Source organism: Pantherophis guttatus, chromosome 7, assembly GCF_059756535.1.
Source record: "Pantherophis guttatus breed Tessera chromosome 7, ASM5975653v1, whole genome shotgun sequence".
Lineage (NCBI taxonomy): Eukaryota > Metazoa > Chordata > Lepidosauria > Squamata > Colubridae > Pantherophis > Pantherophis guttatus.
This window is the reverse complement of record NC_142069.1, coordinates 91,397,568-91,423,570: the sequence shown is the minus strand read 5'-3', so window position 1 is coordinate 91,423,570 and position 26,003 is coordinate 91,397,568. Positions and strand designations below refer to the sequence as shown.

General features: G+C 42.0%; 1 protein-coding gene and 1 long non-coding RNA gene across 2 annotated transcripts in view; one reads left to right on the top strand and one right to left on the bottom strand.

The window, feature by feature from the left end:
- CAMK1D (calcium/calmodulin dependent protein kinase ID) overlaps window positions 1-26,003 on the bottom strand; it is a 175,980-nt gene that overhangs the window by 73,026 nt on the left and 76,951 nt on the right. Inside the window, exon 2 of the mRNA XM_060694924.2 lies at window positions 24,007-24,138. Coding sequence (XP_060550907.1) covers window positions 24,007-24,138 — 132 coding nt within the window. The remainder of the gene's footprint in view (window positions 1-24,006; window positions 24,139-26,003) is intronic.
- Window positions 6,660-13,806, top strand: LOC148112960 (uncharacterized). The gene is made up of 3 exons (XR_015729024.1): window positions 6,660-6,822; window positions 8,620-8,801; window positions 13,744-13,806. It is a non-coding gene; the product is annotated as an uncharacterized LOC148112960 (long non-coding RNA).

The window sequence follows — 26,003 nt, the reverse complement described above, 5'->3', positions numbered from 1 at the left end:
AGAAGGAACATTTTGCTATCTCTGGTAGGCTTGCAAAAAAAAAAAAAAAAGCAATATCAGACTGAAATACATATAATTTAAAAAAAAATTGAAACTTAATAGGCAATTCAGATCACAGACTTTCTTGTCGAAGGGCAAAACTTTGAGAAAATTACACTGTATGTTATTTTTATACATAATAACAGGAACAAGAATCCTGTTAGCTTAATGTTGGAAAGATTGTATGATACCTACAATGGAAGAAGGGTTGCTAAAGCTGATGGAGAATAGATAGAGAAACTTATGGCTCTTATTAGGGGGAAAAAAAAACCATTGTCAAACTTTAATACGAATTGGAGGCCTTTTGTGGAACGTTTTGCACAAAAGAGAAAGAAAAAATCACGACACGATGGATTGGATGACATAAAATTGATTGATGGTGTGGGAAAACCGGAAGTGGATAGTTTAAGGTTGGATTTAAGTTTTAGCTATATGGAAAAGAAGTCGGAAGTCAATGTACCGGTATATGGAGATTCTCCCAGGTTAGCCCAAAGGTGCTTTCTCAAAAGACAACTGGAGTCTGTTTTTCCTTGAAGTCGTTTCGCTTCTCATCCAAGAAGCTTCTTCAGTTCTGAAACGTCTTCATGGTCCAGTTGCCTTTTGAAAAAGCAGCTTTGGGACAAGTCAGATACCAGGTTTATATATGTATAAATCATATATATCAATATATATTTATATATATATCAGAGGAGGGTTTCATATACTGTAGTTAGCGGTTCGCCCAGCACCAGAAATGTGAGCGCATGCGTGCGATGTCAAAAACACAGCGATATAGGACGGGATTGCACCCGGGAGGGTGAGCGGGCCCACCCGCAGGTCGCCTCTACCAGCTCGCGTGAACTGGTCCGAAACGGCTGAATCCCACCTGATAGATAGACAGATAGAGATAGAGATAGAGATAGAGATAGAGATAGAGATAGAGATACATATAGATATAGATATAGATATAGATATATAGCTATTGATGTGTGTGTGTATTTGTGTGTGTGTATCAGAAGTGGGATTCAGCCGGTTCAGCTGAAATATCTATATCTATCTATCTATCTATATCTATCTATATCAGTGGTGGGTTTCAAATTTTTTTACTACCAGTTCTGTGGGTGCGGCTTGGTGGGCGTGGCATATCTTGGTGGGCGTGGCAGGGGAAGGATACTGTAAAATCTCCATTCCCACCCCACTCCAGGGGAAGGACACTGCAAAATCCCCATTTCCTCCCGATCAGCTGGGACTCGGGAGGCAGAGAATTGATGGGGGCAGGGTCAGTCAGAATTTTTACTACCAGTTCTCCGAACCACTCAAAATTTCCATTACCAGTTCTCCAGAACTGGTCAGAACCTGCTGAAACCCACCTCTGATCTATATCTATCTATATCTACCTATATCTATCTATCTATCTATCTATCTATCTATCTATCTATCTATCTATCTACCTACCTACCTACCTACCTACCTACCTACCTACCTTCCTCTCTCTCTTTCTTAATCTAATCTAATCTAATCTAATCTAATCTAATCTAATCCAATCCAATCCAATCCAATCCAATCTATTTATCTATCTATCTATCCATCTATCTATCTTTCTATGGTTTTTGCTACTTCATACTATTTCTTTTTCTATCTCTATCTCTTATCTATTTCTCTCTCGGTTTTTTTTTAAAAAAATATCTTTATGGTTGTTTTTCTGAACTTTTTTTTTAATAAAGTGGAAGAATTCCTCTTCGATTAAAAAAAACTGTAGTTTGTTGAAGGAAATGAAAAGTGGTTACTCAAAGCAAGACGGATTAGAGAGGCTTTCCACTCAACAGGATTCCCTGAAGAGCAAGCGTTCCTGTTTTTACGTCGCCATAGCAATAGTCTCAAAACAAGGGCAGAAACAACTTATCTCATCCTTTGAAAGGATTTACTCTGTTCTGTTTTACTCAGAACAACCACAACGGTTTTTGGATCTCAAACATGGCAATTTAGACATCCTAAGAAGGCCTGAGAAGGTCAATGATGGTATCCCCACAAATTTGAACAGCACAAGAACTTGAGACAAGATAAAGAAGAAATAAATATGGTGGATGTTAACAGAAGGACAGTGTTGGGAGGGACTTGGAGGTCTTCTGGTCCAGTCCCCTGCTAAGACAGGAAGCCCTTTCAGACAAAGGATTGTCCAATCTCTTCTTAAAAACTTAAACTTAAAAAGGAGGACCAGGGGTTGACATGATAGCAGTCTTCCAATATTTGAGGGGCTGCCACAAAGAAGAGAAGGTCAAGCTATTCTCCAAAGCATCTGAAGCAATGGATGGAAACTACTCAAGGAGAGAAGCAACCTGGAATTAAGGAGAAACTTCCTGACACCGAGAACAATTAAACAGCGGAACAACTTGCCACCAGAAGTTGTGAATGCTCCAACACTGGAAGTTTTTAAGAAGAGATTGGGCAACCACTTGTCTGAAACGGGACAGGGTTTCCTGCTTGAGCAAGGGGTTGGACTAGAAGATTTCTAAGATCCCTTCCAAGTCTGTTATCCTTGTTACTCTGGAACTACATTTGCAGATGTTATAGACAAAAGGTCCTCCATTTTATGTTCAAGTCCCACAATGAAAATAAAAAACAGAGGAAACATCTATTGAATCTGTAGGTAAGAAAGTTCTGCCTAGAGACGGTGGGTAATAATTTCAAAACCATTGCTAAGGAACACAGTTCCACACAATTACGTAGGTCAAAGGGCCAACTAATTATGCGATGGAGTAGAAAACGTTTTTCTCTCCTGTCATCTTCTGCGGTGGGTGTGCCAATCATTTCTTCATTCACTAAATGATTGGAGGATGTTTTCCTATGCAGTGAATAATACACCATTGTTCTTTTGCTGCCCATGATGTTAAATTGGCATTAAATCATACCTGGATTTTTCTCACCTCAGGAAAAAACAAACAAACAGGCCTTTCTTTACAGAGAGTGATTCATTCACCACGCAACACAATCGCTTTCTCAAAATTGCAAGAACGGGCAAGAATCAACCACACGAAGCATGTGAACAGAGAAAGCAAAGATAAAATGAATAAAGAAGAAGAAGAAGAAGAAGGAGGAGGAGGAGGAGGAGGAGGAGGAGGAGGAGGAGGAGGAGAAGAGGAAGAAGAAGAAGAAGAAGAAGAAGAAGAAGAAGAAGAAGAAGAAGAAGAAGAAGAAGAAGAAGAAGAAGAAGAAGAAGAAGAAGAAGAAGAAGAAGAAGAAGAATTAACAGCGGCTAGAATTGTGTTTGCTAAAAACTGGAAAAATGAGAAAATACCAACGCAGGATGAAGTTATTAAGAAAATCATGGACTGTGCTGAAATGAGTAAATTGACATTTGAAATTAGAGAACAAGAAGATAAACAATATTATAAGATATGGGATTTATTTTATCAATGGCTAGATAATAAAACACAGAAATGAAATGTGAAACATGAAATGAATGTTATAAGTATAATATTTGGAAATAATTTTTTATGAAGCGATAAAGCCATAGTTAAATAAATGATAAATGAGGATATTTATTTGTTTGATAATATGAGAAATTAGATAATTAGTAAACTTTGAATATGGGGATGAAGCACAAAAGACTTGTAACCGACTGACACACTGTTTGAAATTGTAATGGATGATGGATTTATGTTTTATGTTTTGTTTAAAAAATAAAAAAAATTCAGAAGAAGAAGAAGAAGAAGAAGAAGAAGAAGAAGAAGAAGAAGAAGAAGAAGAAGAAGAAGAAGAAGAAGAAGAAGAAGAAGAAGAAGAAGAAGAAGAAGAAGTAGAAGGAGGAGGAGGAGGAGGAGGAGGTAGTGAAGATCTTGTGGGACTTTCGAATACAGACAGATCATCATTTGGAACACAACACGCCAGATATCACAGCTGTCGAAAACAGAAACATACAATTTATTGACATCACGGTACCAGGAGATGCCAGAGTCGAAGAAAAAGAATTGGAAAAAAATCACGAAATATCGCCACCTGGCTATCAAAACTACCCAATTATGGATGAAACATGAAACAGTGATACCCATTGTCATCGGGGCACTTGATACCATGTCCAAGAATTTTGCAAAACACAGCAACAAATTGCAGCTTCCTGCAATAACACCAGCGGAACTGCAAAAAAACTGCGCTACTCGGAACATTGTACATCTTAAGAAGGTACTTGGTTGACACCTAGGACGCTGGCAGCACCCCATATCAACCATTAGCACCAGTCAATGGTATTTGTGATGCATTTTTGAATGTTCAGTTGACTGAGTTTCATGCTTAATGAATAAAAGAGATAATAATAATAAAGATAAAACAAAAACCACCAACATAGATAGAATATTGGGTCAACGCAATTGCATTGCATTGACCTGATATTCTTGAATCAGACATGGATCACCAATGGAAGTTACAGGTGGCCCTCGACCTACGACCACAATGGACCCCAAACTTTCTGTTGCTGAGTGAGATCGTTCTTAAATGAGTTGAACACCATTTTATGACCTTTCTTGCCCCCGTTGTTAAGTGAATCAGTGCAGAAGTTAAGTTAGTCACACGGTTATTAAGTGAATCGAGCTTCCCCGTTGACTTTGCTTGTCGGAAGGTCGCAAAAGCGGATCACGTGACATCCGGGGACACTGCAACCGTCATAAGTATGAACCAGCTGCCAAGTGTCTGAATTTTGATCACATGACCACGGGGATCAGAGGCGGGTTTCACGTAATTTTACCGCTGTTTCGCCGCGCACCGAAAATGTGCGTGTGGTCCTCTGTGCATGCCCTTTGCTCATGCGCGCAGCTTGTACGCATGCACGTGGCTTAGAAAACGTGGCTAAATAGGATGGCATAGTGCCTGGGCATGTGGGCAATTGGGCCACTGACGGGGATTGTACAAAGGCTGTAATTGTGAAAACCAGTCATAACTCAAGTTTTCAGTGCCATTTTAACTTTGAATGGTCAATAAATGAACGTAATTCAAGGACTACCCTTATTAACTTTCTGCAGGGGCTGAAAAGACTAGCAATGTCCAACTTCACTGCAACTATATCAGTGTGGATCTTCCCAGGGTTTCTTTTCCAATAGTTTAATAATAATAATAATAATAATCATAGTTTAATAAAAATAGTTTAATAAATTTTAGAAATAAATACATTTTTGATCAAGGAAGACATGTATTAGATCAGTGTTTCTCAACTTTGGTAGCTTGAAGATGGGTGGACTTCAACTCCCAGAATCCCCCAGCCAGCAGCGCTGGCTGGGGGTTTCTGGGAGTTGAAGTCCACCCATCTTCAAGCTTCCAAGGTTGAGAAACACTGTATTAGATCATCCCACCAATCGTTCTCAAAGTTGCAAATCAGTTATTGCCTTGAAAAGTTCGCCAACTCCACTTCTTTATCTAAAATCTCAGAAAGCGATGGAGATGTATTTACTACATAATTACCAGAGGAAAAAAATGCATGTTTTTTAATTAAATGTGATTAATTATGACAGGGAAGTTCCATACTGCCCGATAATAAATCACACGCCTCTTTTTTCCCCCAGTTGATGCAATTTAATTAAAGAGCATAATGAGATGAGGCTATACTTGAATTTTAAAAATCACATATATAATCACCCTGTGCTTTGAAATATGATAGAATTCTTTATTGGCCAAGTGTGATCGGACACACAAGGATCGAGATTGTTGTTGGTTTATCTATGTATATAAGACACCGAATAACATGAAAGATGAGAATATTTCACTGGAAAATAATTATAAATGCTCTTTATTAAATATTTCATATATCAACTAAGACATTGGCTTTATTGCTGATAGCTTATTTTGTGGTGGGGGATTTAATATTGCCCTTAGGAATCTCATCTGTTAAAAAGATCTGAGATTTATTAATAATATGCACAGTGAAATGGTAAATGCTAGATCAATAAATGTACAAACATGTAAAATTATATTATCTAATGCATTAATGACTACTTAAATTTAACATGCAGCTTGAATGTTTTGACTAAAGGCTGCGTTACTGAATTAACGACTAAAACATTGGATATTTATTTTGGACTGAAAGGCGCTTTTGAATTTAGTATTCAAGTATTCATATTATTCCATACTGCAAAATAATAATAATAATAATAAAATGGTAAAGCAATACCATTTCGTAATACAGTAATATCAGTTTCTTCCTTCTTACATAGATAATTTGTCCATCTTTACAATTTCCAGATACTGAACAAGCTATTCCTTTTTTGATGGAAGGATAGAATTTATCAATTCAATAATGTTGCTACCAAAATATAAACCGAACATGGTTTTGAGGGACTCTTGAATTCTGTATATTCCTAGATTAAACGTAGATCTTATCTATGTATGAGCACACTGACCATTGAAGCAATATATTTTAGCGTCTTTCTAATCAAAATGGATCAAGAAGAGAATTAAAATAATGCTTTGCATCGTCTTAGGAAAAATGGCGCTTTCCGATGTTCCTTTTAGCCTGCTTAGATATTGCCGGATTCCAAGTTCCAACAGCATTGTAATTTAATCAATAGAAAAGCAGAGATTGAAGAGGTTTCACCATGATTTATGTTTGACAGCTGAGCATGTGGTGGAGCTAAGGAACACGCGAACGTAAATTTGTCAGCAAAAGCGTAGGAGAAAATGGATGACTTATTAGGGCATCTGGCTTTTAATCAGCATTTTTGGTGTTTTCTTGTGGTTCCCTAGACAAATAGAGAACAGATGGCATACCGAGAAGACGTCCTCAACCGAAAAAAGATGGAAAGACAGAAAGAAAAACCACAAGTAAGATCTAAGCTCGTTTGCTATAAATGTCAATTAATGGCCTTTTGGCTATCAACAATGAGTAACTCATTGTAACTCCGGGGTTTCATTAATGAGAAAACAACGGATGCAAAACTTCGGAAATGAAACTTCATTCTTATATAATGATATATAACTTTTTCTTCAGATAATCATTTGGTCAAGCTGCCTTTCTGCCAGTTTCAACCAAGTTCAGAGGCACCTTCTCCGTGTTCTTGATTCAATCCCTCTGTTTATGCAGCCAGTTTCCACTTAATCAATATCGGTGCATTTGTTTTTTTTCTTGCTTAAGTGGAAAACCTTACTTTTATCCATGCTGAATTTCACTTTGTTAGATAGGGGCCCAGTCTGTCAATCCTACTTTCTTTCTTTCTCCACTTATGAGATCTTATGAACGTTAAGGCAGGAATATTTGGGTGCTTAGATAAACCGAACCTTTTGATTCTCTGTAAGTGGAAACGTAGGAAATACTGTCAGTGTATTGACAGCAAATCCCTCTCGGTGTTTATTCAGCTACAGACCTATTTCAACCCTGCGTGTAATGAATTTTGATATTTAGTACCCCAGACTTCTTTGTAAAAACCTGACAAAGCATGCTAGAAATGTCATAATTCTTCCCCCTAACAATTTGGATGATTTACATTTAGGTGTTATATTTTAATGTATGCCGATTAGTGTACATTCAAAGTGACAATAAAGCTATTCTATTCTATTCTATTCTATTCTATTCTATTCTATTCTATTCTATTCTATTCTATTCTATTCTATTCTATTCTAGTCTAGTCTATTCCTATTCCTATTCCTATTCCTATTCCTATTCCATTTCCCTTCCCTTCCCTTCCCATTTTCTATTCCGTTCTATTATCTCTTCTCTTCTCTTCTCTTCTCTTCTCTTCTCTTCTCTTCTCTTCTCTTCTCTTCTCCTCTCCTCTTCCCTTCCCTTCCCTTCCATCTTCTCTTCTTCTCTTCTCTTCTCTTCCCTTCCTTTCCTTCTTCTCTTCTTCTCTTCTTCTCTTCCCTTCCCTTCCCTTCCATCTTCTCTTCTTCTCTTCTCTTCCCTTCCCTTCCATCTTCTTCTCTTCTCTTCTCTTCTCTTCTCTTCTCTTCTCTTCTCTTCTCTTCTCTTCTCTTCCCTTCCCTTCCCTCTTCTCTTCTCTTCTCTTCTCTTCTCTTCTCTTCTCTTCTCTTCTCTTCTCTTCTCTTCCCTTCCCTTCCCTTCCCTTCCCTTCCCTTCCCTTCCCTTCCCTTCCATCTTCTCTTCTCTTCTCTTCTCTTCTCTTCTCTTCTCTTCTCTTCTCTTCTCTTCTCTTCTCTTCCCTTCCCTTCCCTTCCCTTCCATCTTCTCCTCTCCTCTCCTCTCCTCTCCTCTCCTCTCCTCTCCTCTCCTCTCCTCTCCTCTCCTCTCCTCTCCTCTTCCCTTCCCTTCCCTTCCCAACCAAGCGTATTTAGTTAGGGCGAGACCTGCATTGCAAATCTTTGGAAATAATTGGAATCAAACACAAGCTGGCACCTCCACCCTCCCTTAAGGACCTTTCTGAAAATCCAAGCAATAATTGACCAAAAAAATCTGCCAAGCGGGACTGCAGCTGCTTCAGGGCCAGGGGAAAAAAAACCTTCACCCATCAAGCAAGCGAGCTCTTGCAGGAATTTCGCAGGGCAACGAGGCCGGTGTTAATTAAGCAGCGGCCTCTTGTCTGCTCCTTAAGATAGTCCCTCTGTGCCACACTTTGCCTTCTGCCGGTTGGCAGGACACAAAATTCACTTCGCACTTTTTTCTAGGAGCAGCTGGCCAAGAATAAAAAAGCATCGCAGGCTGCTGTATGCACAAACCCTCTTTGTGTGACGAAATTAAGGGGGCGGCTAGCATGCAACGTGAAGGCCATTATCCTCCAGCCAACTGTTCTGGTTCAGCAGTCCAGAGTCGTTACGGATTTTAGCAAACAGCTCCGAATCTCCAAATGGTACGTCACTTGTCTGCTTTCTGAGACAGGGAGATGACAGAAGAGAATATATAGGTACAGTATATGTGGTACCTCGCTCAATAGTAGTAACTGTGAAAGGGATCTTGGAGTCTTAGTGGACAACCATTTAGATAGGAGCCAGCTGTGTGCAGCAGCTGCCAAAAAAGCCAACACAGTTCTAGGCTGCATCAACAGAGGGATAGAATCAAGATTATATGAAGTGTTAATACCACTTTATCATGCCTTGATAAGGCCACACTTGGAATCCTGCATCCAATTTTGGTCGCCACGATGTAAAAAAAGATGCAGAAACTCTAGAAAGAGTGCAGAGAAGAGCAACGAAGAGGACTATGGGACTGGAGGATAAAACAGGAATTGGGTATGTCTAGTTTAATTTTTAAAAAAAGGACTAGGGGAGACATGATAGCAGTCTTCCGATATCTCAGGGGCTGCCCCAAAGAAGAAGGGAGTCAAGCTATTCTCCAAAGTACCTGAAGGCAAGAAGCAATGGGTGGAAACTAATCAAGGAGAGAAGCAACCTAGAACTAAGGAGAAATTTCCCGATAGTGAGAACAATTAACCAGTGGAACAGCCTCCCACCAGAAGTTGTGAATGCTCCAACACTGGAGGTTTTTAAGAAGAGATTGGATAACCATTTGTCTGAAGTGGTGTAGGGTTTCCTGCCTAAGCAGGGGGTTGGACTAGAAGACCTCCAAGGTCCCTTCCAACTCTGTTACTCTATTCTAATATGTAAAGCTCGGGATTGAACTGGGGACAGGGGAGGCTCGGTGCTTTCTGAGTTTGGTGGTTATCTATCTATCTAATTTAATTACTGCCCATCTCCCAGTTCAGGGCAAACTACAGTATGAATTGAATTCAGCTGCCATGTATTGTTCTCAAATATACTTACCTTGTGCCTTCAAGTCACTCCTAGCAACTGCCTGAACAAGTCCCTGCAGCTTTCATGGCAACATTTTCAGAAGTGGTTTGCCATTGTCTTCTTTCTAGGGTTAAGAGGGTGACTGGCTCAAAGCCAACTAGCTAGCTTTATGTCTGATGTGGGACTAGAATTCATAAATTTCTGGATTCTAACTTGGTGTCTTTAGCCATGGCATCAAACTGGTTTTCTCAGATTCTTTCTTTCTTTCTTTCTTTCTTTCTTTCTTTCTTTCTTTCTTTCTTTCTTTCTTTCTTTCTTTCTTTCTTCCTTCCTTCCTTCCTTCCTTCCTTCCCCCCTCTCTTTCTTTCTTTCTTTCTTTCTTCCCCCTCCCTCCCTTCCTCCCCCTCTCTCTTTCTTTCTTTCTTTCTTTCTTTGGCTACCCAACTCTCACACTCCACGCATCCTGGACAACATGCCAACAGTACTAAGTTCTACCTTACAATTTAAAAAAGAATCATATTTTTTTTCCAAATAGTTTGGCTGTGTTCCAGACTTTTTCTTCCTCTAGTGAGCTTCAGAAACCCAGCTCCGGAAACATTACTTATTCTAAAATTTTACCTTCTGTCATTTCCCCCCGTTGACCTCTAAAAGCAACTTTATCAAGTACAACATTAAAAGAAGACAACCCCAAATAACTCTGCGACCGAAACATTGTCATAGCTGCCAAAAACAAGGGAAAAACAAGGATGCAATCTGTTTTTCTTGCAGTAATAATCAGAGGAATTTCAGATGGTCCAAATCATTACAAAAACCTTGAAGAAACCTGGTCAATAAAAGAACAATACTAGAAACAGAAACTTACTCATACGGGTGTAGAAAATTTGGAGAGAATCCACATTAGATCCGCCCTTATACAGGTGGTCTTCAAATTACAACCACAATTGAGCCCAAAATTAATGTTGCTAAACGAGGCAAATGAGGTTTGCCCCGTTTTACGACCTTTCTTGCCATGGTTGTTAAGTGAATCACTGCAGTTGTTAAATGGGTCATAGGGTTGTTAAGTGAATCTGGCTCCCTTGTTGACTTTGATTGTCAGAAGGTCACAAAAGGGGATCACATGACCCCGGGAACACTGCGACCGTCATAAATATGAGTCAGTCTGAATTTTGATCATGTGACTGTGGGGATGCTGTGGCGGTCGTAAGTGTGAAAAACAGTCATAAGTCCCTTTTTTCAGTGTTGTTGTAACTTTGAATGGTCACTAAAGGAACTGCTATTAAGTTACCTGTATTCAGAGGTGGCATTCAGCCGGTTCGTGCGAACTGGTAGCGACCCAACTCTATGATGTCCTACTTAGGCGTGTTTTCGAGGCTTGGCGCAATACACGTAAGGTGCGCACATGGAGCAAACCAGTAGCAACAAAATGTGAAACTGAGCACTGCCTGTATTCCTAGTGTATCTCTTTCGACAACATTTTATGACGATTTTTTTTTTTTTTGCAAAGGAAGACGCAAAGCAAAGGATTTTGGGATAGCTGATTATGTGGAAAGCTGAGCTGGTATTAGTGTATCAACCATCCAGAAATTCAAGAATCCACAGAGATTTATCGTTTCAATCCATTTTAGTTTACTGAGCTATTCTGTTTTCTCACTAGATGGCAACCGACACGGAGGGAACCTTTCCCGAATTTTCTCGCAAAGAAAGAAGTTTATTTGAAGAAATATCTACCACAGAAAGCAAAACTTCCTCATTTTTGTTTGCTGAAAGATGAAACTCATTAACAGACCCGCCCAGGCGAAATAGAAAGAAAAGCACAGGAAATCTTGTGGCTGCTATCGGGAATATCTAAACTCAACTCTCTTCTGTTTCTGAAGATAAATCTCTTATCTTTGCCCCCCCCTTTTTTCCCCTAGTCAGTTCCAGTTCCTTCTAACAATCAATTAAAAGACACCACTCCAGAGCTGAGCTTTTGCTAAATCAGAGCCTTTGCAGTTCTTCAAAAGCATCCAGATTTTGCAACTTGTTTTCATAATAATTCAGGCAGTTTTATCAGTTTGGATCTGGAGCCTCACAAGGTTAAAGTTTTGCCTGCAAACAACTAGAAAGTTGCCAAACCAGAACTTAATAGAATAACAGAGTTGGAAGACGGGACCTTGGGAGTTTTCTAGTCCAACCCCTTGCTCAGACAGGAAACCCTGTACTGTTTCAGACAAATGGTTGTCCAATCTCTTCTTAAAAGCCTCCAGTAATGGAGCACCCACAACTTCTGGTGGCAAGAGGTTCCACTGGTTAATTCTCCTCACTGTTAAGAAGTTTCTCCTTAATCCCAGGTTGTTTCTCTCCGTGATGAGTTTCCATCCGTTGCTTCTTGTCCTGCCTTCAGGGGCTTTGGAGAATAGGTTGGCCCAGTGGTGAAATCCAATTTCTTTTACTACCGGTTCTGTGGGTGTGGCTTGGTGGGCGTGGTGTGGCTTGGTGGGCGTGGCTTGGTGGGCATGGCAGGGGAAGGATACCGCAAAAACTCCATTCCCACTCCACTTCAGGGGAAGGATACTGCAAAATCCCCATTCCCACCCTCTCCTGAGGGAAGGATACTGCAAAATCTCTATTCCCACCCCACTCTGGGGACAGTTCTCCGAACTACTCAAAATTTCCGCTCCCGGTTCTCCAGAACCTGTCAGAACTTGCTGGATTTCACCGCTGGGTTGGCCCCACTCCTCTTTGGGGCAGCCCCTCAAATATTGGAACGCTGCTATCATGTCACCTCTAGTCTTCGTTTTCATTTCACTTATTATGATAGTGTTTTTATTTATTTATTTATTTTTATTTTTAATTTGATTTATATGCCGCCCTTCTCCAGAGACTCAGGGCGGCTTACAATGCGCTAAGCAATAGCCTTCATACTTTTGTATATTTATACCAAGTCAGCTTATTGCCCCCACAAACTGGGTCCTCATTTCACCTACCTCGGAAGGATGGAAGGCTGAGTCAACCTTGAGCCTGGTGAGAATTGAACTCGCAGTAATTGCAGGCAGCTGGATGTTAAATGCTGCCTTAAGAGGTATTAGCCTCCTACGCCACTCAGGCTCCTACGCCATTCAGCAACTAGTTTTGCTAGTTAAAGCAGTGGATTCTGTATAGTATAGTATAGTATAATTTTATTTCTATACCACCCTTCTCCCGAAGGACTCAGGGCAGTGTACAGCCTATTTAAAAACACAAGACAAACATCAATTAAAAATTTAAAATTATTAAATAAATTCGGCTGAATTTAAAACCCCAAAAATTTAAAATACCCCAAATACCCTGTATGGCCCTGCAGTCCATTCTACTGCCAGATTCTATAGAATGTTTGAAATTTAGATTTAAGGATTTATATAATAAGTAAAATCTATAGGTTTACAGGGCTAACCTTTGAATCCCAATGGACCCACTTAAATTGAGATTTTAATCTCTTCCCTTAATGGAGCAGGATGCTCACAAACTGATTTTGGTTCCTTGAAGAAATGGCAGCATGCAATCCGTCTGGGTTTATGACAATTCGCCACAGCCAAGTTGCCGTGGCCAACTCACCGTGGCCAACTCACGTGGCCAACTCGCCGCAGGAAAAGATATTATTCTAATATCAAAGAATCGGTGGAGAACAGAATCGTGAAAGAAAGGATGCAAGACGAGAAACCGAATGACCCGTGAATGGCAAAAATTAAAAATAACATTTATTTATTTCAAATAATTAACACTGAACGGTTAAATTGTCCCACAGCGAGTTGACTGCGACGAGTTGCCCCAGTCCGAATCTGTCTCGCTTGACAAGATGAGCAACTCAAAATTAAGTTTGTCTTTGTGAACGTTGTACATTTTCTGCTTTTATTTCCTTCGGCGATTAAGTTAAACAACCACCCCATTCAAGAGAAAGACGGCTGTGCTGATTAAGTCACATGGGGTAATAATATTTGAACAAGAAATCAGAAGAGAGTATCTCTTGTTGGCGATTGTTTCTTTAAGAATCCATGTTTCCAGTTTGAATAAATCCTCCCTCTATTTTTTGTTCCTTTATTACAGGGGCTACTACATCATCCAGTGTTTTAATGAAAACTGAGCCAGTAAACCCCAGATTCTAAGTGAGATTGTGTATTGTTGTTTCCTTTGATTAGATGCTTTTATTTCTATCTCTTGTCTCTATCCATTCATAAAAGGATATACCGTATTTTTTGGAGTAGAAGACGCACCTTAGTTTTTGGGGAGGAAAATAAGAAAAAAGCTGATTGGCAGGTGGATCTGCCTCCCAGAATACCCCCAATCAGCTGTTCCCAGAGGTGAATTTTAGCAACAGGTTCCTTGGTTGTGAGCTCTGTGCCTTGCTTTCTTTTGCTTTTTTTTCTGCCTCTGAAACTTCTGAAACTCTGTTTCAGAAAAAAACGTTCTTTTCTGCCTCTGAAAGCCTCCGAAACAGCTTCAGAAAAAAAAGCCTCTGAAGCTCTGTTTGGAGGCTTTTTTTCTGAAGCTCTGTTTGGGGGCTTCTTTTCTGAAGCTTCATTTCTGATGCTTTTTTTCAGCCTCTGAAACCTCCGTTGGGCGGGGCTACATTCGGAGTATAAGACGCACCCAAATCTTCACCCTCTTTTTTGGGAGAAAAAGGTGCGTCTTATACACTGAAAATTACAGTAATTAGGAAAATTTGGGATTGTGCTGAAATGGATAGATTAACTTTAAAAATTAAAGATAAGGAAGCCTGAGAGTATTATCGGACATGGAATAAATTTTATGAAGGGATTAGATGCTTTTTATTAAGCAATCTTTTAAAACACTAAAAGCTGCAGACTTCTGTCTTTGCAAACCAAAAATATATTCGAACCATTTCAGCTTGGGGGTTAATTCACCAACCGACATCAATTAGATTGGATGATCCTGATAGCAATTATGCAACAAAACAGCTGAAGACAATTTGATTAGAGGCCAGGAGAAAGTACACAAAATGGCTGTTGCACATATTTAAAAATTAAGTATGTCCCTGGAGCTGCTGTGCAACCTTGGGAGAAGGTGCACCTTCTTAAAGCTTCACAATCAGGGGCCACAGCTGTTCATTCTTTCCCCCTCTCAACTTTATTCCCCAAAGCTAACTCAAACCTGTTGAAATTAGCTTGTTTTCCAGTCCAGCGGGCAACTACGCAAAGCTTTCGCAGACTTTCTGAAAAGAGCCTAGTCAATTTCTAAATCCCTTTTGTGCTGCGGATTCCTTTCACCCTGTCAGATGCACAAGAGCTGTAATGATATGGCGATGCACCCGCCATGGGGATGTTCTCCACTCGAGCAAATAGACGATTACGCAGCCATTCCAGGAAATTCAGGGAAAGAAAGAAGGCCTCTGGGGGTTTTTTTTCTGAGCAAGCTTGGCTTTTAAACAATTAAAATATATGAGATTCTCTCCGGCAGGTTTGAAAGGTAAAAAGTCAACGCAATTCCCATTCGTATCCTCGCTCGAGGGAAGAACAAATCCTAGCTGGGACTTTCTGAGCTTCTGTTTGCCTTGGTGTCTGTCCTCTGGCCTCAATATTAATACTCCAATTAATTGCTGGCAGAATCTGAGGCTTTTAAAATTCTTTTTTAATTCTTATTCAGGGAGTTAAGAGAACCGATGAATGAGATCACTGCCTTGTTGGGATTCTCTGTAGGAGGAGTAAAGACCCCAACTCTGTGGTTGGGTCTCTCTCTCTCTCTCTCTCTCTCTCTCTCTCTCTCTCTCTCTCTCTCTCTCTCTCACTCACTCTCTGTCACTCTCTCTGTCTCTGTCACTGCCTCTCTCTGTCTCTCTCTGTCTCTGTCACTCTCTGTCTCTCTCTGTCTTTCTTTGTCTCTGTCTCTGTCTCTCTCTGTCACTCTCTCTGTCTCTCTCTGTCTCTGTCACTGCCTCTCTCTCTGTCCCTCTGTCTCTCTCTCTTCCTCTCTCTGTTTCTGTCTCTCTGTCTCTGTTTCTCTTTGTCTCTGTCTCTCTTTGTCTCTTTTTCTCTCTGTCTCTGTCTCTCTCTGTCTCTGTCTATCTCTGTTTCTCTGTCTCTCTCTGTCTCTATCTCTCTCTGTCTCTCTCTCGTTCATGGAGTTAAGAGAACTGATGAATGAGATCACTGCCTTGTTGGGATTCTCTGTAGAAGGAGCAAAGACCCCAACTCTGTGGTTGGGTCTCTCCCTTTCCCCCATCCCCCTCTCTCTCATCAAACTCCACACCAGCTCTGGATTGCTTTAGGATCAGATACTTCTTCAGACCCTGCTTTGGCTCCTGAACCAACTCCCGGGTCTGTGAAAGTATGGAGGACATCTAGGTGTTGGAAGAAATATCCTTCTGGGTTCAGTTCCAAGTGGGGAAAGAGACCCTGGATTCATGGAAGTTGCTTGGAAAGAAGGTTTATTGATGAATGGGATCACATGGCTTGAAGATCTTGGGCGAAGGAAAAAGGGGCAGAGATGTTGAGAGTGCCTGGGTTGGACTTTGAATTTGAGCTTGTGTTCTGATTGGTTGTCCCATGGGGCCATGCAGGGGCAACTTTGTAGATTGTCTTTTGAATCCCAGGCTCAGTTGACTCTTGCTGGGTGATGATGTAATGAAGGGGCTTTGGGCAATTCCTACTATGGCTCTGCCTGAATGAAGTAGATCTTTGTTATGTAGAATAGACTGTCTCAGGCCTTAATGGCCCATTGACAAAGGTGGGGGTGGGGCTGAGTTTCTGCCTCTCTTTTAGGGGAAATATTTTGCCCTTTTAATATTTCCTAAAATACCTTATTTTCCTAGGAGAGGGGTGGGTGCTAACTTCCTACAATGGCGTGAAAGACTCAGCGATTGGACCTCTTGGGAATAACACAGTAACAGTACAATACTGCCTCTGTTGTTGTAGCTGGACTTTAATTGTTGACGTTACTGGGCCTTCACAATATTTGTTGAGCTTGGATTTTGGCTTCTAGACCATTCTCTGTTGCTTCTACTACCATGCTCAACACAATGCATCATTGTAGGACAACCATTTCTGTGTGTAATCTCGCTGCCGTCAACATATATAACCTCAAAGTTCCAAAAAAAAAATCCAAGTTTTTTTCCCCCATGAAACCCAAAAGAAAAGTGTCTCTGGTTTGAAATAATCTTTTTTTTTAATCCCACGAGCCACCAAGTTCGTCTGCTTTTTCCTTTTAACGCAGAAAGAGAGTCACACGCAAACATCAACGGCTCATCCCATGGTTTAAGCTTCTTCCTGGATCAAAACTGCTCAACCAAGCTGTAAATCTGCTGTAGGTTTTCAAAGAAGCGGTGATTTAAAACCCAACAGACGAATCACTTCAATTCGCTTGTTTCGTTTCAGACTACTCTAAAAGTTAGTGCGTTTTTTCTGAACTTGGTTTCCTCTTTAATTTGGAGCCAGGTAGCTTCCATTTCTCTCTGCTTCATTTCTACCCCGATTTGAGTTCGTCTCACCTAAGATATTTTCAATCGGTTCTGTATTTACAGGGCCACGTTATTTAAACATGGGATCATGCCAGCAGTGGGTTTTCAATATTCTTACTACTGGTTTGCCCCGTGCGTGCACACTCACTTCGCGTGCACAACTTCCGTGCGTGCACTTTGCTCGCTCATGCACCTTCCCCACATGCGCCCGTCCTTGAAAATGTGCTTAAACAGGATGGCATAAAGTCAGGCTGGGGCGGCCACCCACGATCTTCGTTATCGGTTCGCCTGAACCAGTATGAACCGGCTGAATCTGGATCACGCTAGTAATTAAACCACAAATACAGAGGCATTCAAATTGCTGGCTTAAGAGGAAGCAAGGAGGTACAGTTTCAATTACATTATATCCTTTATGGATTTGGGAGTGTGTTATATTTGCTGTGAAAGCACATTATCTTGCAGGTCTCCAGTATTAAATATCAAGTAAATATCTCTGCTGCCTAAGGCAAGACTTACGCATTACTTCTGTCTAGTCTCAGGTTAGCCTAAAGGAGACAGGAAGCCGACTCCGATTAGCATGTCGTAAGCGTCCTTTAAGATTTCAACCGATTAATTTCATTTTATCTGTAGAAGTGGGTTGTTAAACCATTTATTTATGGTGTGACAAGATTCAAGGCTGTGCTAAAAGGACGAAGCAGTCTAAAAATAAATGAGGACTTATTACAAGCTGACAGATTTGTGGATCAACCGTATCCAGCCAAATAATTTTACAATCCTTTAAGAAGTGCAGACAAAATATTTTGAATGCTTTAAGTTGGAAACAAGGAAAGTGTGAAAGAAGAGTATTGTGTTAGGATCACAGTCCAAAAAAACAAAAGACATTTCTTTGCAAAGTGCTGGGAATGTTATATGCATGCAAAATGTTCCTTAACTTGCTCCCTCCCAAAAGGAAAAAAATAAACTCAGCTTGGAGGGGTTCTGAAGACCACGATGCAGAGGGCAGAAGGAATTATCTTGAAGGACAAGAGAAGAACTGTACTTCAAACCCAAGAATACACTAAGACGGAGGCTTGTCCACCCCAAGGACCCAGACATAAACTGAGCAATGTGGTATATGCAGTACAATGCAGTGAGCTATAGACAGATCTATACATTGGGAAAACAAAACAGCCACTTCACAAACGCATGGCGCAACATAGGAGAACAAACACATCAGGATTAAATTCAGCAGTCCATCTGCATTTAAAAGACACAGGCCACTCTTTTGAAGACAACAAAGTCCACATTTTGGACAGAGAAGATTGCTGGTTTGAAAGAGGGGTCCAAAGTGAACCACCCCTCTCTCTACAGATGGGGAGGAATACGACATCATCCTTCTCCAATCTACAACACAGTCCTTTCAGAAGGCTCCACACCCATTTGCACCACTCAGGTGACCCTCCAACAGGCCTCAACGATCCTCAGTATGAGTGCAAATGACCAGCTGTCTGCTAGGCATATAAATCCTTCCCTTTCCCACCATCCAGTCAGAGCTGAAGAAGCTTCCCTCATAAGTAGCAAAACGTCAAAGAAAAACCAGAAAGTCCAGTGGCCTCTTGAAAAAGCACTTTTGGAAGTTCTACAAAGAGAATGGGCAGATAAGGTCTTCAGCCCCAGCAACGAAAGTACCTTGAGAAACATTGCAGATGCCGTATTTTTCGGAGTATAAGACACACTTTTCTCCCCCCAAAAAGAGGGTGAAAATCTGGGTGCGTCTCCGAATGTAGCCCTGCCCAGCTTCTCAAACGGAGGTTTCAAAGGCTGAAAAAAGCATCAGAAATGAAGCTTCAGAAAAAAAAGCCTCCAAACAGAGCTTCAGAAAAAAAAAGCCTTAGAAACAAAGCTGCAGAAAAAAAGCCTCCAAACAGAGCTTCAGAAAAAAAAAGCCTTAGAAACAAAGCTGCAGAAAAAAAGCCTCCAAACAGAGCTTCAGAAAAAAAAAGCCTTAGAAACAAAGCTGCAGAAAAAAAGCCTCCAAACAGAGCTTCAGAAAAAAAAGCCTCAGAAACAAAGCTTCAGAGGGTTTTTTTTCTGAAGCTCTGTTTCGGAGGCTTTCAGAGGCAGAAAAAAAAAGCAAAAAAAAAAAAAAAAAAGCAAGGCACAGAGCTCACAACCAAGGAACCTGTTGCTAAAATTCACCTCTGGGAACAGCTGACTGGGGGTATTCCAGGAGGCCGATCCACCTGCCAATCAGCTTTTTTCTTATTTTCCTCTCCAAAAACTTATACTCTGAAAAATACAGTAAGTTCCTCCCTGGTTCACAAGAAGAGAAACCCAGGCAGGAGAAGAACATTCAAAATTTTGCAAAATTTTGGTACTATGAGCTGTTTCAATAAAAGCATGGGTAGTTTTCGATTTAGGACCACAATTACAATCCCAGAATTTCCATTGCTAAGCAAAGCGATTGTTTGATGTGTCATGTCCGATTTTACAACCTTTGTTTCTATGGTTGTTCAGTGAACCGTCCTGATTTCTAGCCTGGGCCTTTCGCCACCCCCACCCCCCCTGCGAGACTGCCTCTCTCATGAATTTACACTTTGTAATAATGTCTGAAACGAGAAACCGAAGACTGAGAAGGCCTCCTGAGAAAAAGATGGTGAATCTGTCCGACTTTGCTTTGAAATCTTGGTTTCTTAGGAGATGACTCAAGAATGTGCGGGGTAGTTAATACTCTAGGAGACAGAGGGAACATTCGAAATGTTCTCTGAGGAAGTGGGCTGGAAAATAATAGAAGAAAATAAGATTTTAAGCTGCGTCGACACAAGTAGAGTTTTCAAATCGCGGGGAATAATAGACCGATCGGATTACTCAGTCCTTAGTTCAAGTGGTCAATTAGAAGGATCATATACAAGGATAAGTGGTCATTTACAAGTCAAAGTCTGTTTTTTTTTTATCAATCCAGGAAGCACCACAGAATAAATATCTAAATTACTGGACAGCAGAGTCCAGCTGGAATTTGCTGGATGCATTCAGGCTGAGGTTTGGATAGCCAATTAAAGGTTCGATTTTAATTCCTGTAAAGCAGTGGTCCCCAACCCCCAGGCCGTGGACAGTTTGAACCTGGGCCACAGGAGAGATGGGCAAGCATGTGAAGGTCCACTTCCATGCGTGTGAAACTCCACTTGTGCGAGTGGAAGGCGCTTGCACTCAGGCGTGAAGTTCCATCAGCGTGAATGGAGCTTCGCGGACGAGTACAAGTGCCCTCTGCTCAAACGAGTGGAGCTTTGAAAGGAAGGAGGAAGGAAGGAAGAAGAAGGAAGGAGGAAGAAGAAAGGAGGAAGAAGGAGGAAAGAGGAAGGAGAAGGAGGAGGAGGTGAAGAAAGAGGAGGAGGAGGAAGAGGAAGAGAAGGAGAAGAAGAGGAGGAGAAGGAGGAGAAGGAGGAGGAGGAGGAGGAGGAGGAGGAGGAGGAGGAGGAGGAGAAGAAGAAGAAGAAGAAGAAGAAGAAGAAGAAGAAGAAGAAGAAGAAGAAGAAGAAGAAGAAGAAGAAGAAGAAGAAGAAGAAGAAGAAGAAGAGGAGGAGGAGGAGGAGGAGGAAAGGCAAAACATCACTGTTTGATATTGCACAGCGGAAAACATTTTCTGCCCAAAGTCTTCTAAGATGTCTTTATTGATGAATAAAAATCTCTTGTAGAAGGCTTCCAAGGAGCCCAGTAAGATGTCTTCTGCATTAGCCTTGAACGATTCTGGAATTGGACATTCCCAATTCTAAGGCAGAAGACATCAAGATTTCAGTGGAGGCATCGATGGATGAAAAACAGAGAATTCCCAACAGACAAGGATCAACCAAGTCAGCTAAGCCAATGATGAGACCCAACATTGTGAGGTATTTTTTTCTCTCAGGACAAATCAAAGAGGAACAGCTTTCCTATCTTTACACCAAGAGCAGTGGGAAAACCAGTTGTCCAGATAGGAGGGGGAAAAAACGATGCTTTGGAGAAACACAATAGGTGTTGTATGCTTAGAAAAAGGAAAGAAACCCTCCATCCCATGGAGCGATCAAATGGTAGACTATTAAACCGATAAATGGATCCATCTACCATAAAGGGAAGGAAGAAACAATGGAATGGAACTATTGATATGCGAAAACACGCATCTTGAAAATCTATCGACCTGAGTCACATCCTCTTTTGCAAGAGAAAAATCAATATCCCCCCTGACACAAATGACTCCGTGAAACAAATAGAAAGTCCATTCTTGACCTCGGCCTGCTAGCCTTAACTTTTTGTGGAAGAAAAACCAAGCAACGAAACTTTGGAGGTGCCTTAGAAGTAACAGAGTAGTCCTGTTGGGAAATTAACCCAGGGTTTACCCCGAAAATCATAGGAAGCAACGGATGGAATCAGTGATGCGTTTCAAATTTGTTTATGACCAGTTCTGTGGGTGTGGCTTGGTGGGCGTGGCAGGGGAAGGATACTGTAAAAACTCCATTCCCTCCTCACTCCAGGGGAAGGTTACTGCAAAATCCCCATTTCCTCCCACTCAGCTGGGACTTGGGAGGCAGAGAATGGATGGGGGCGGAGCCAGTCAGAATTTTTACTACCGGTTCTCTGAACTACTCAAAATTTCCGCTACCGGTTCGCCAGAACTGGTCAGAACCTGCTGAGACCCATCTCTGTATGGAACCCAAAAGTTATGAAAGCTCTTGTATCTTGAAGAGGAACCAGGGGGTCCCTGAATCTGGCTGATAGGAGCCCTCCACCAGGAGGCTGAAGCAGACCCCAAGTCGGAATATCTGACCCCCTCTGACCCGCACGAAAAGACACCAAAGGGGGAGACTCTCTGCAGCAACACAAATATTCATTGCACGTATCCGGTCCAGGGGCCGTAGTTTGAGGACCCCTGATTTAGTGCAATATTTAAAAAATGCAAATATTTTTTCGGCGGACTACCAAAATTTTCTCGTGGACCACCAGTGTTCCATGGACCACCACTGGTGATCGCTGCTCCAGATTATCTCCACCTTTTGGCATTGACAAACTACAACTCACCCAGAACCCTGGGGCAGAGCTTCCAAACACAGTACAGGTCGACCTGGACTTACGACCATTTGTTTGGTGACTGCTCAAAATTACGACGGCACTGAAAAAAATGGCTTATGACTGTTGTTCACACATATAACCATTGCAGCAACCCCGCAGTCACATGATCAAAATTCGTATGTTTGGCAATTGGCTCATACTTATGACGTCTTTATGAGGGTCCTGTGATCCCCAAGTGCGATCTTCTGACAAGCAAACTCAGTAGGGAAGCCAGACCTACCGTATTTTTCGGAGTATAAGATGCACCTTTTCCCCCCCTAAAAGGGGGTGAAAATTTAGGTGCGTCTTATACACCAAATGTAGCCCTGCCCACCCACTGGCCCCCACCCTTTGGCCTCTGCCTCCCAGCAGTTTACCTCCTTGCAAGCAAACAGTAAGAAAAAACAGCTCCTTTCAGCTTCAGCACAGCCTAATTAGCACAAGTTGATTGGATGGGCCTCCCGACGCTCAGCTGATTTGCTCTCAGCTGTTTTGCGCAGGGCTCCGCTGCTTGCTGCAAAGAGGCAAATTGCTGGAGCAGATTTTTTTTCCCCCTTGTGCTAATCAAGCTATGCTGAAAACAAAAATGAAAGTAAAGCAGGCTGTTTGCTGTTTGCTGCAAGGAGGCAAAATTGCTCTGAGGGAGATTTCTTTTTCTTCTTTTCCTCACCAAAAAAGGTAGGCTTATACTCTGAAAAATACGGTACTTAACAACTGCAGGGATTCATTGAACAATTGTGGTAAAAGGTCATACAATGGGGGAAAACTCACTTAGCAATGATCTCACTTAGCAACATACTGTACTTTTCGGAGCATAAGACACACTTCCCACTCCCTCTAAAAGTGGGTGAAAATTGCAGAGCGTCTTACTGGTCCCCAGTCTTCAGCCATTTTCGGCGTCCGCATGTCGTGTTTTTGGCCTCCGCACACCCCATTTTTGGCCTCCATGCATTGCATTTTCGGCCAGTTCCAGGAAGCGGGGATTGGCAGCAGTGGTGTTGGCAATCCCCGCCCCCTGGAACCGGCTGAAAATATGACATGCGGAGGACAAAAACGGCGTGTGCGGAGGACAAAAACACAACGCGCGGAGGCTGAAAATGTGACGTGCAGAGGCGGTAATAGGCTCTGGCGATCCCTGCAGCCTGGAACAGCTGATTGGTGGTATTCCAGGAGGCCAATGCAACCACCAATCAGCTGTTTGTGCTAAATCAGGCTGCGATAATGTGCTGAAGCTGACCAGGCTGTATGCTGTTTGCTGCAAGGACGCTAGCCAGATGAATACCGATGGATGCTGGTAGGCAGAAGCAGAATTTTTTTTTTCTTGTTTTCCTCCCCAAAAACTAATGTGCATCTTATACTCCAGGGCATTTTATACTCCAAAAAATATAGTAAATTTGGGACTGAGTTATGGTCATAAGTCAAGAACTACCTGTATGTCATGTGTATGAAACAAAACTCATCTTCAATCCAGGGGTGAAATCCACTTACCTTCGCTACCGGTTCGCAAATGGGAGCGCGCTCACACATGACACTTCTGCACATATGCAGAGCATCAAAAACAGGACATGATGATGTTCATCCGGGTGGACGGAGCCTCCTGACGCCACTGCTACCGGTTTGCCCGAGCCGGATAGAACCGGCTGCATTTCACCACTGCTTCCTTTCCATGGACTTCCCTACTGATCATCGGTGGCAACCTAAAATCCCATGTCTGTTGAGCTTCTTACCAACTCAGTGCAAACATCTGTTTAGCAGAGGTGAAAGCTTCATCTCTGGTGTCTTGCTGGGAAATTGGACAGAACAATCGCAGCCAAATAAATGATATTTTAGGTACTTACTTTCGGAGAACGGCGATTTCGTTTTCTATGCTGCTTTCCTTCCCTTTCAGGGCCTTCTTGGGGATGCACTTCACTGCAAACAGTTTTCCGCTGCTCCTGTTTTCAGCCAGGACGACTTCGGAAAATGCACCACTGGAAAAAAGTAAAAAAAAACAAAACCCAATATATATATATATTTCAACTCGTATGTGCTGAAAGCAGAACGTAAGCAGGGGTGGGCTGGTGGGGGGGTTCGGGAGAGTTTCTAGCTAAGATTCTGTGCAGTTTGGAGAACCCCCAAATCCCACTCCTGGCTGGCCCCACCCACACTGCCCCCTCCCCTCCCAGAAGTCCCATGTGGCCCATTTTGGATGCAAGTAAGTGCAGGCTGTGCAGGGAGGCTGGAGGGCCTCTGGAGCCTGGGGAGGCTGTTTTCGTCATCCCAGAGGTTTGAGGAAAGCGTCTGGAGCCCCGGGAAGGCAAAAATGCCCCCAGTCCACCGTGGTGCAGGAGGCAGACTGGGCCATGCCCACCATGGCCACGCCCACGCAGCAACAGGGCAGAGAACCCCTTGCTAAAATGTTTGAAGCCCACCCCTGAAGTAAGTATCCTGATCAGTGCTTTTCAGCACCAAACGCAGTTTTAACCACATGATCGAAAAATCTCGCAGCGCACATTGTATTCATTCTCAAAAAAAACCCTCTTCTTGTCCAACACAGAAGAGAGACCCTCTCGGTGGGCCTTTTTTGGGGCTTGATGAAGGGCCAGTTCGAATAAACACAACTTGTGAAGGGTACCTCAGAACTGTTAATTTATCAGCATTAACTTGTGGTTATCCTAACAGGGCCTTCATCAAATTTCCCCCACCCACCCTCAAAAAAAAAAAAAAAGACACAGCAAGATCTTCTCCATAACAGAAAAAGAAGAGAACAACAAACGAAGAAACATTGTTGTTCCGCACGTTGCAAGAATATCTGAGGATATTTTCCTCAGGAGGATTTTCAACCGATACAACATACATTTACACTTTAAACCCAAGACTACGCTAAGGCAGAAGCTTGTCTGCCCCAAGGATAAAACACCCAGACACAAACTCAGCAATGTGATATATGCTGTACAATGCAGTGAGAAATGTTCAGATCTGTACATTGGGGAAACAAAACCGCCACTTCACAAATGCATGGCATAACCTAGGAGAACGAACCCATAGGGACAAGATTCAGCAGTCCATCTGCACTTAAAAGAAACAGGCCACTCTTTTGAAGACAACAAAATCCTCATTTTGGAGAGAGAGGATCATTGGTTTGAAAAAGGGGTCAAAGAATCCATCTATGTTAGTCTGGAACACCTCTCCCCCCCCCCTCAACAGATGGGGAGGAATAAGACACCACCTATCTCCAGTCTACAATGCAGCTCTTGCAATAATTCCAAGAAGATTCCATAACCAATTGCACCCTGATTGAAGTGACACTGAGGGCACAGATAAACCCCCAGGTGACCTCAAGAGCTCTCAGAGAGAGTACTAACAACCAGATGACTTCAAAGAAATACAATCCTTCCATCCTCCCCCATCCTATCAGAATCTATCCTTCCGTTCCCCCAACATCCAGTCTCAACTGCCAATACCTGTCCTTCCATTCCCCCCACCATCAGAACCGATGAAGCTTCTTGGATGAGAAGTGAAACAATTTCTTTTTCTTCTTCCCCAAATAAAAAACAGTCTTGTGGCCTTGTGAAGAAAAAAGCATCTTTGGGTCAAGTATAACCTGGTTTATTGAGAACCTCCACAGAGCTCCAAGAAACTAGTTGTAGTCTCTTCGAAGACATTTACCATTTGCAACTTCCTTTGATCTCCCAAGGTCACTTCCTGTTAGAAATTCTGTTTTAGATAAAGCAGCACAGAGCAAACAAAGAGTACAGTCACCATGTGCTTTACTGCTCAGCTGTTTAAGTGTAACAAGAAAAAGGAAACTCCGCTCAGAACAAAAGAGCAAAGATTATATATCATAGATCCAAAC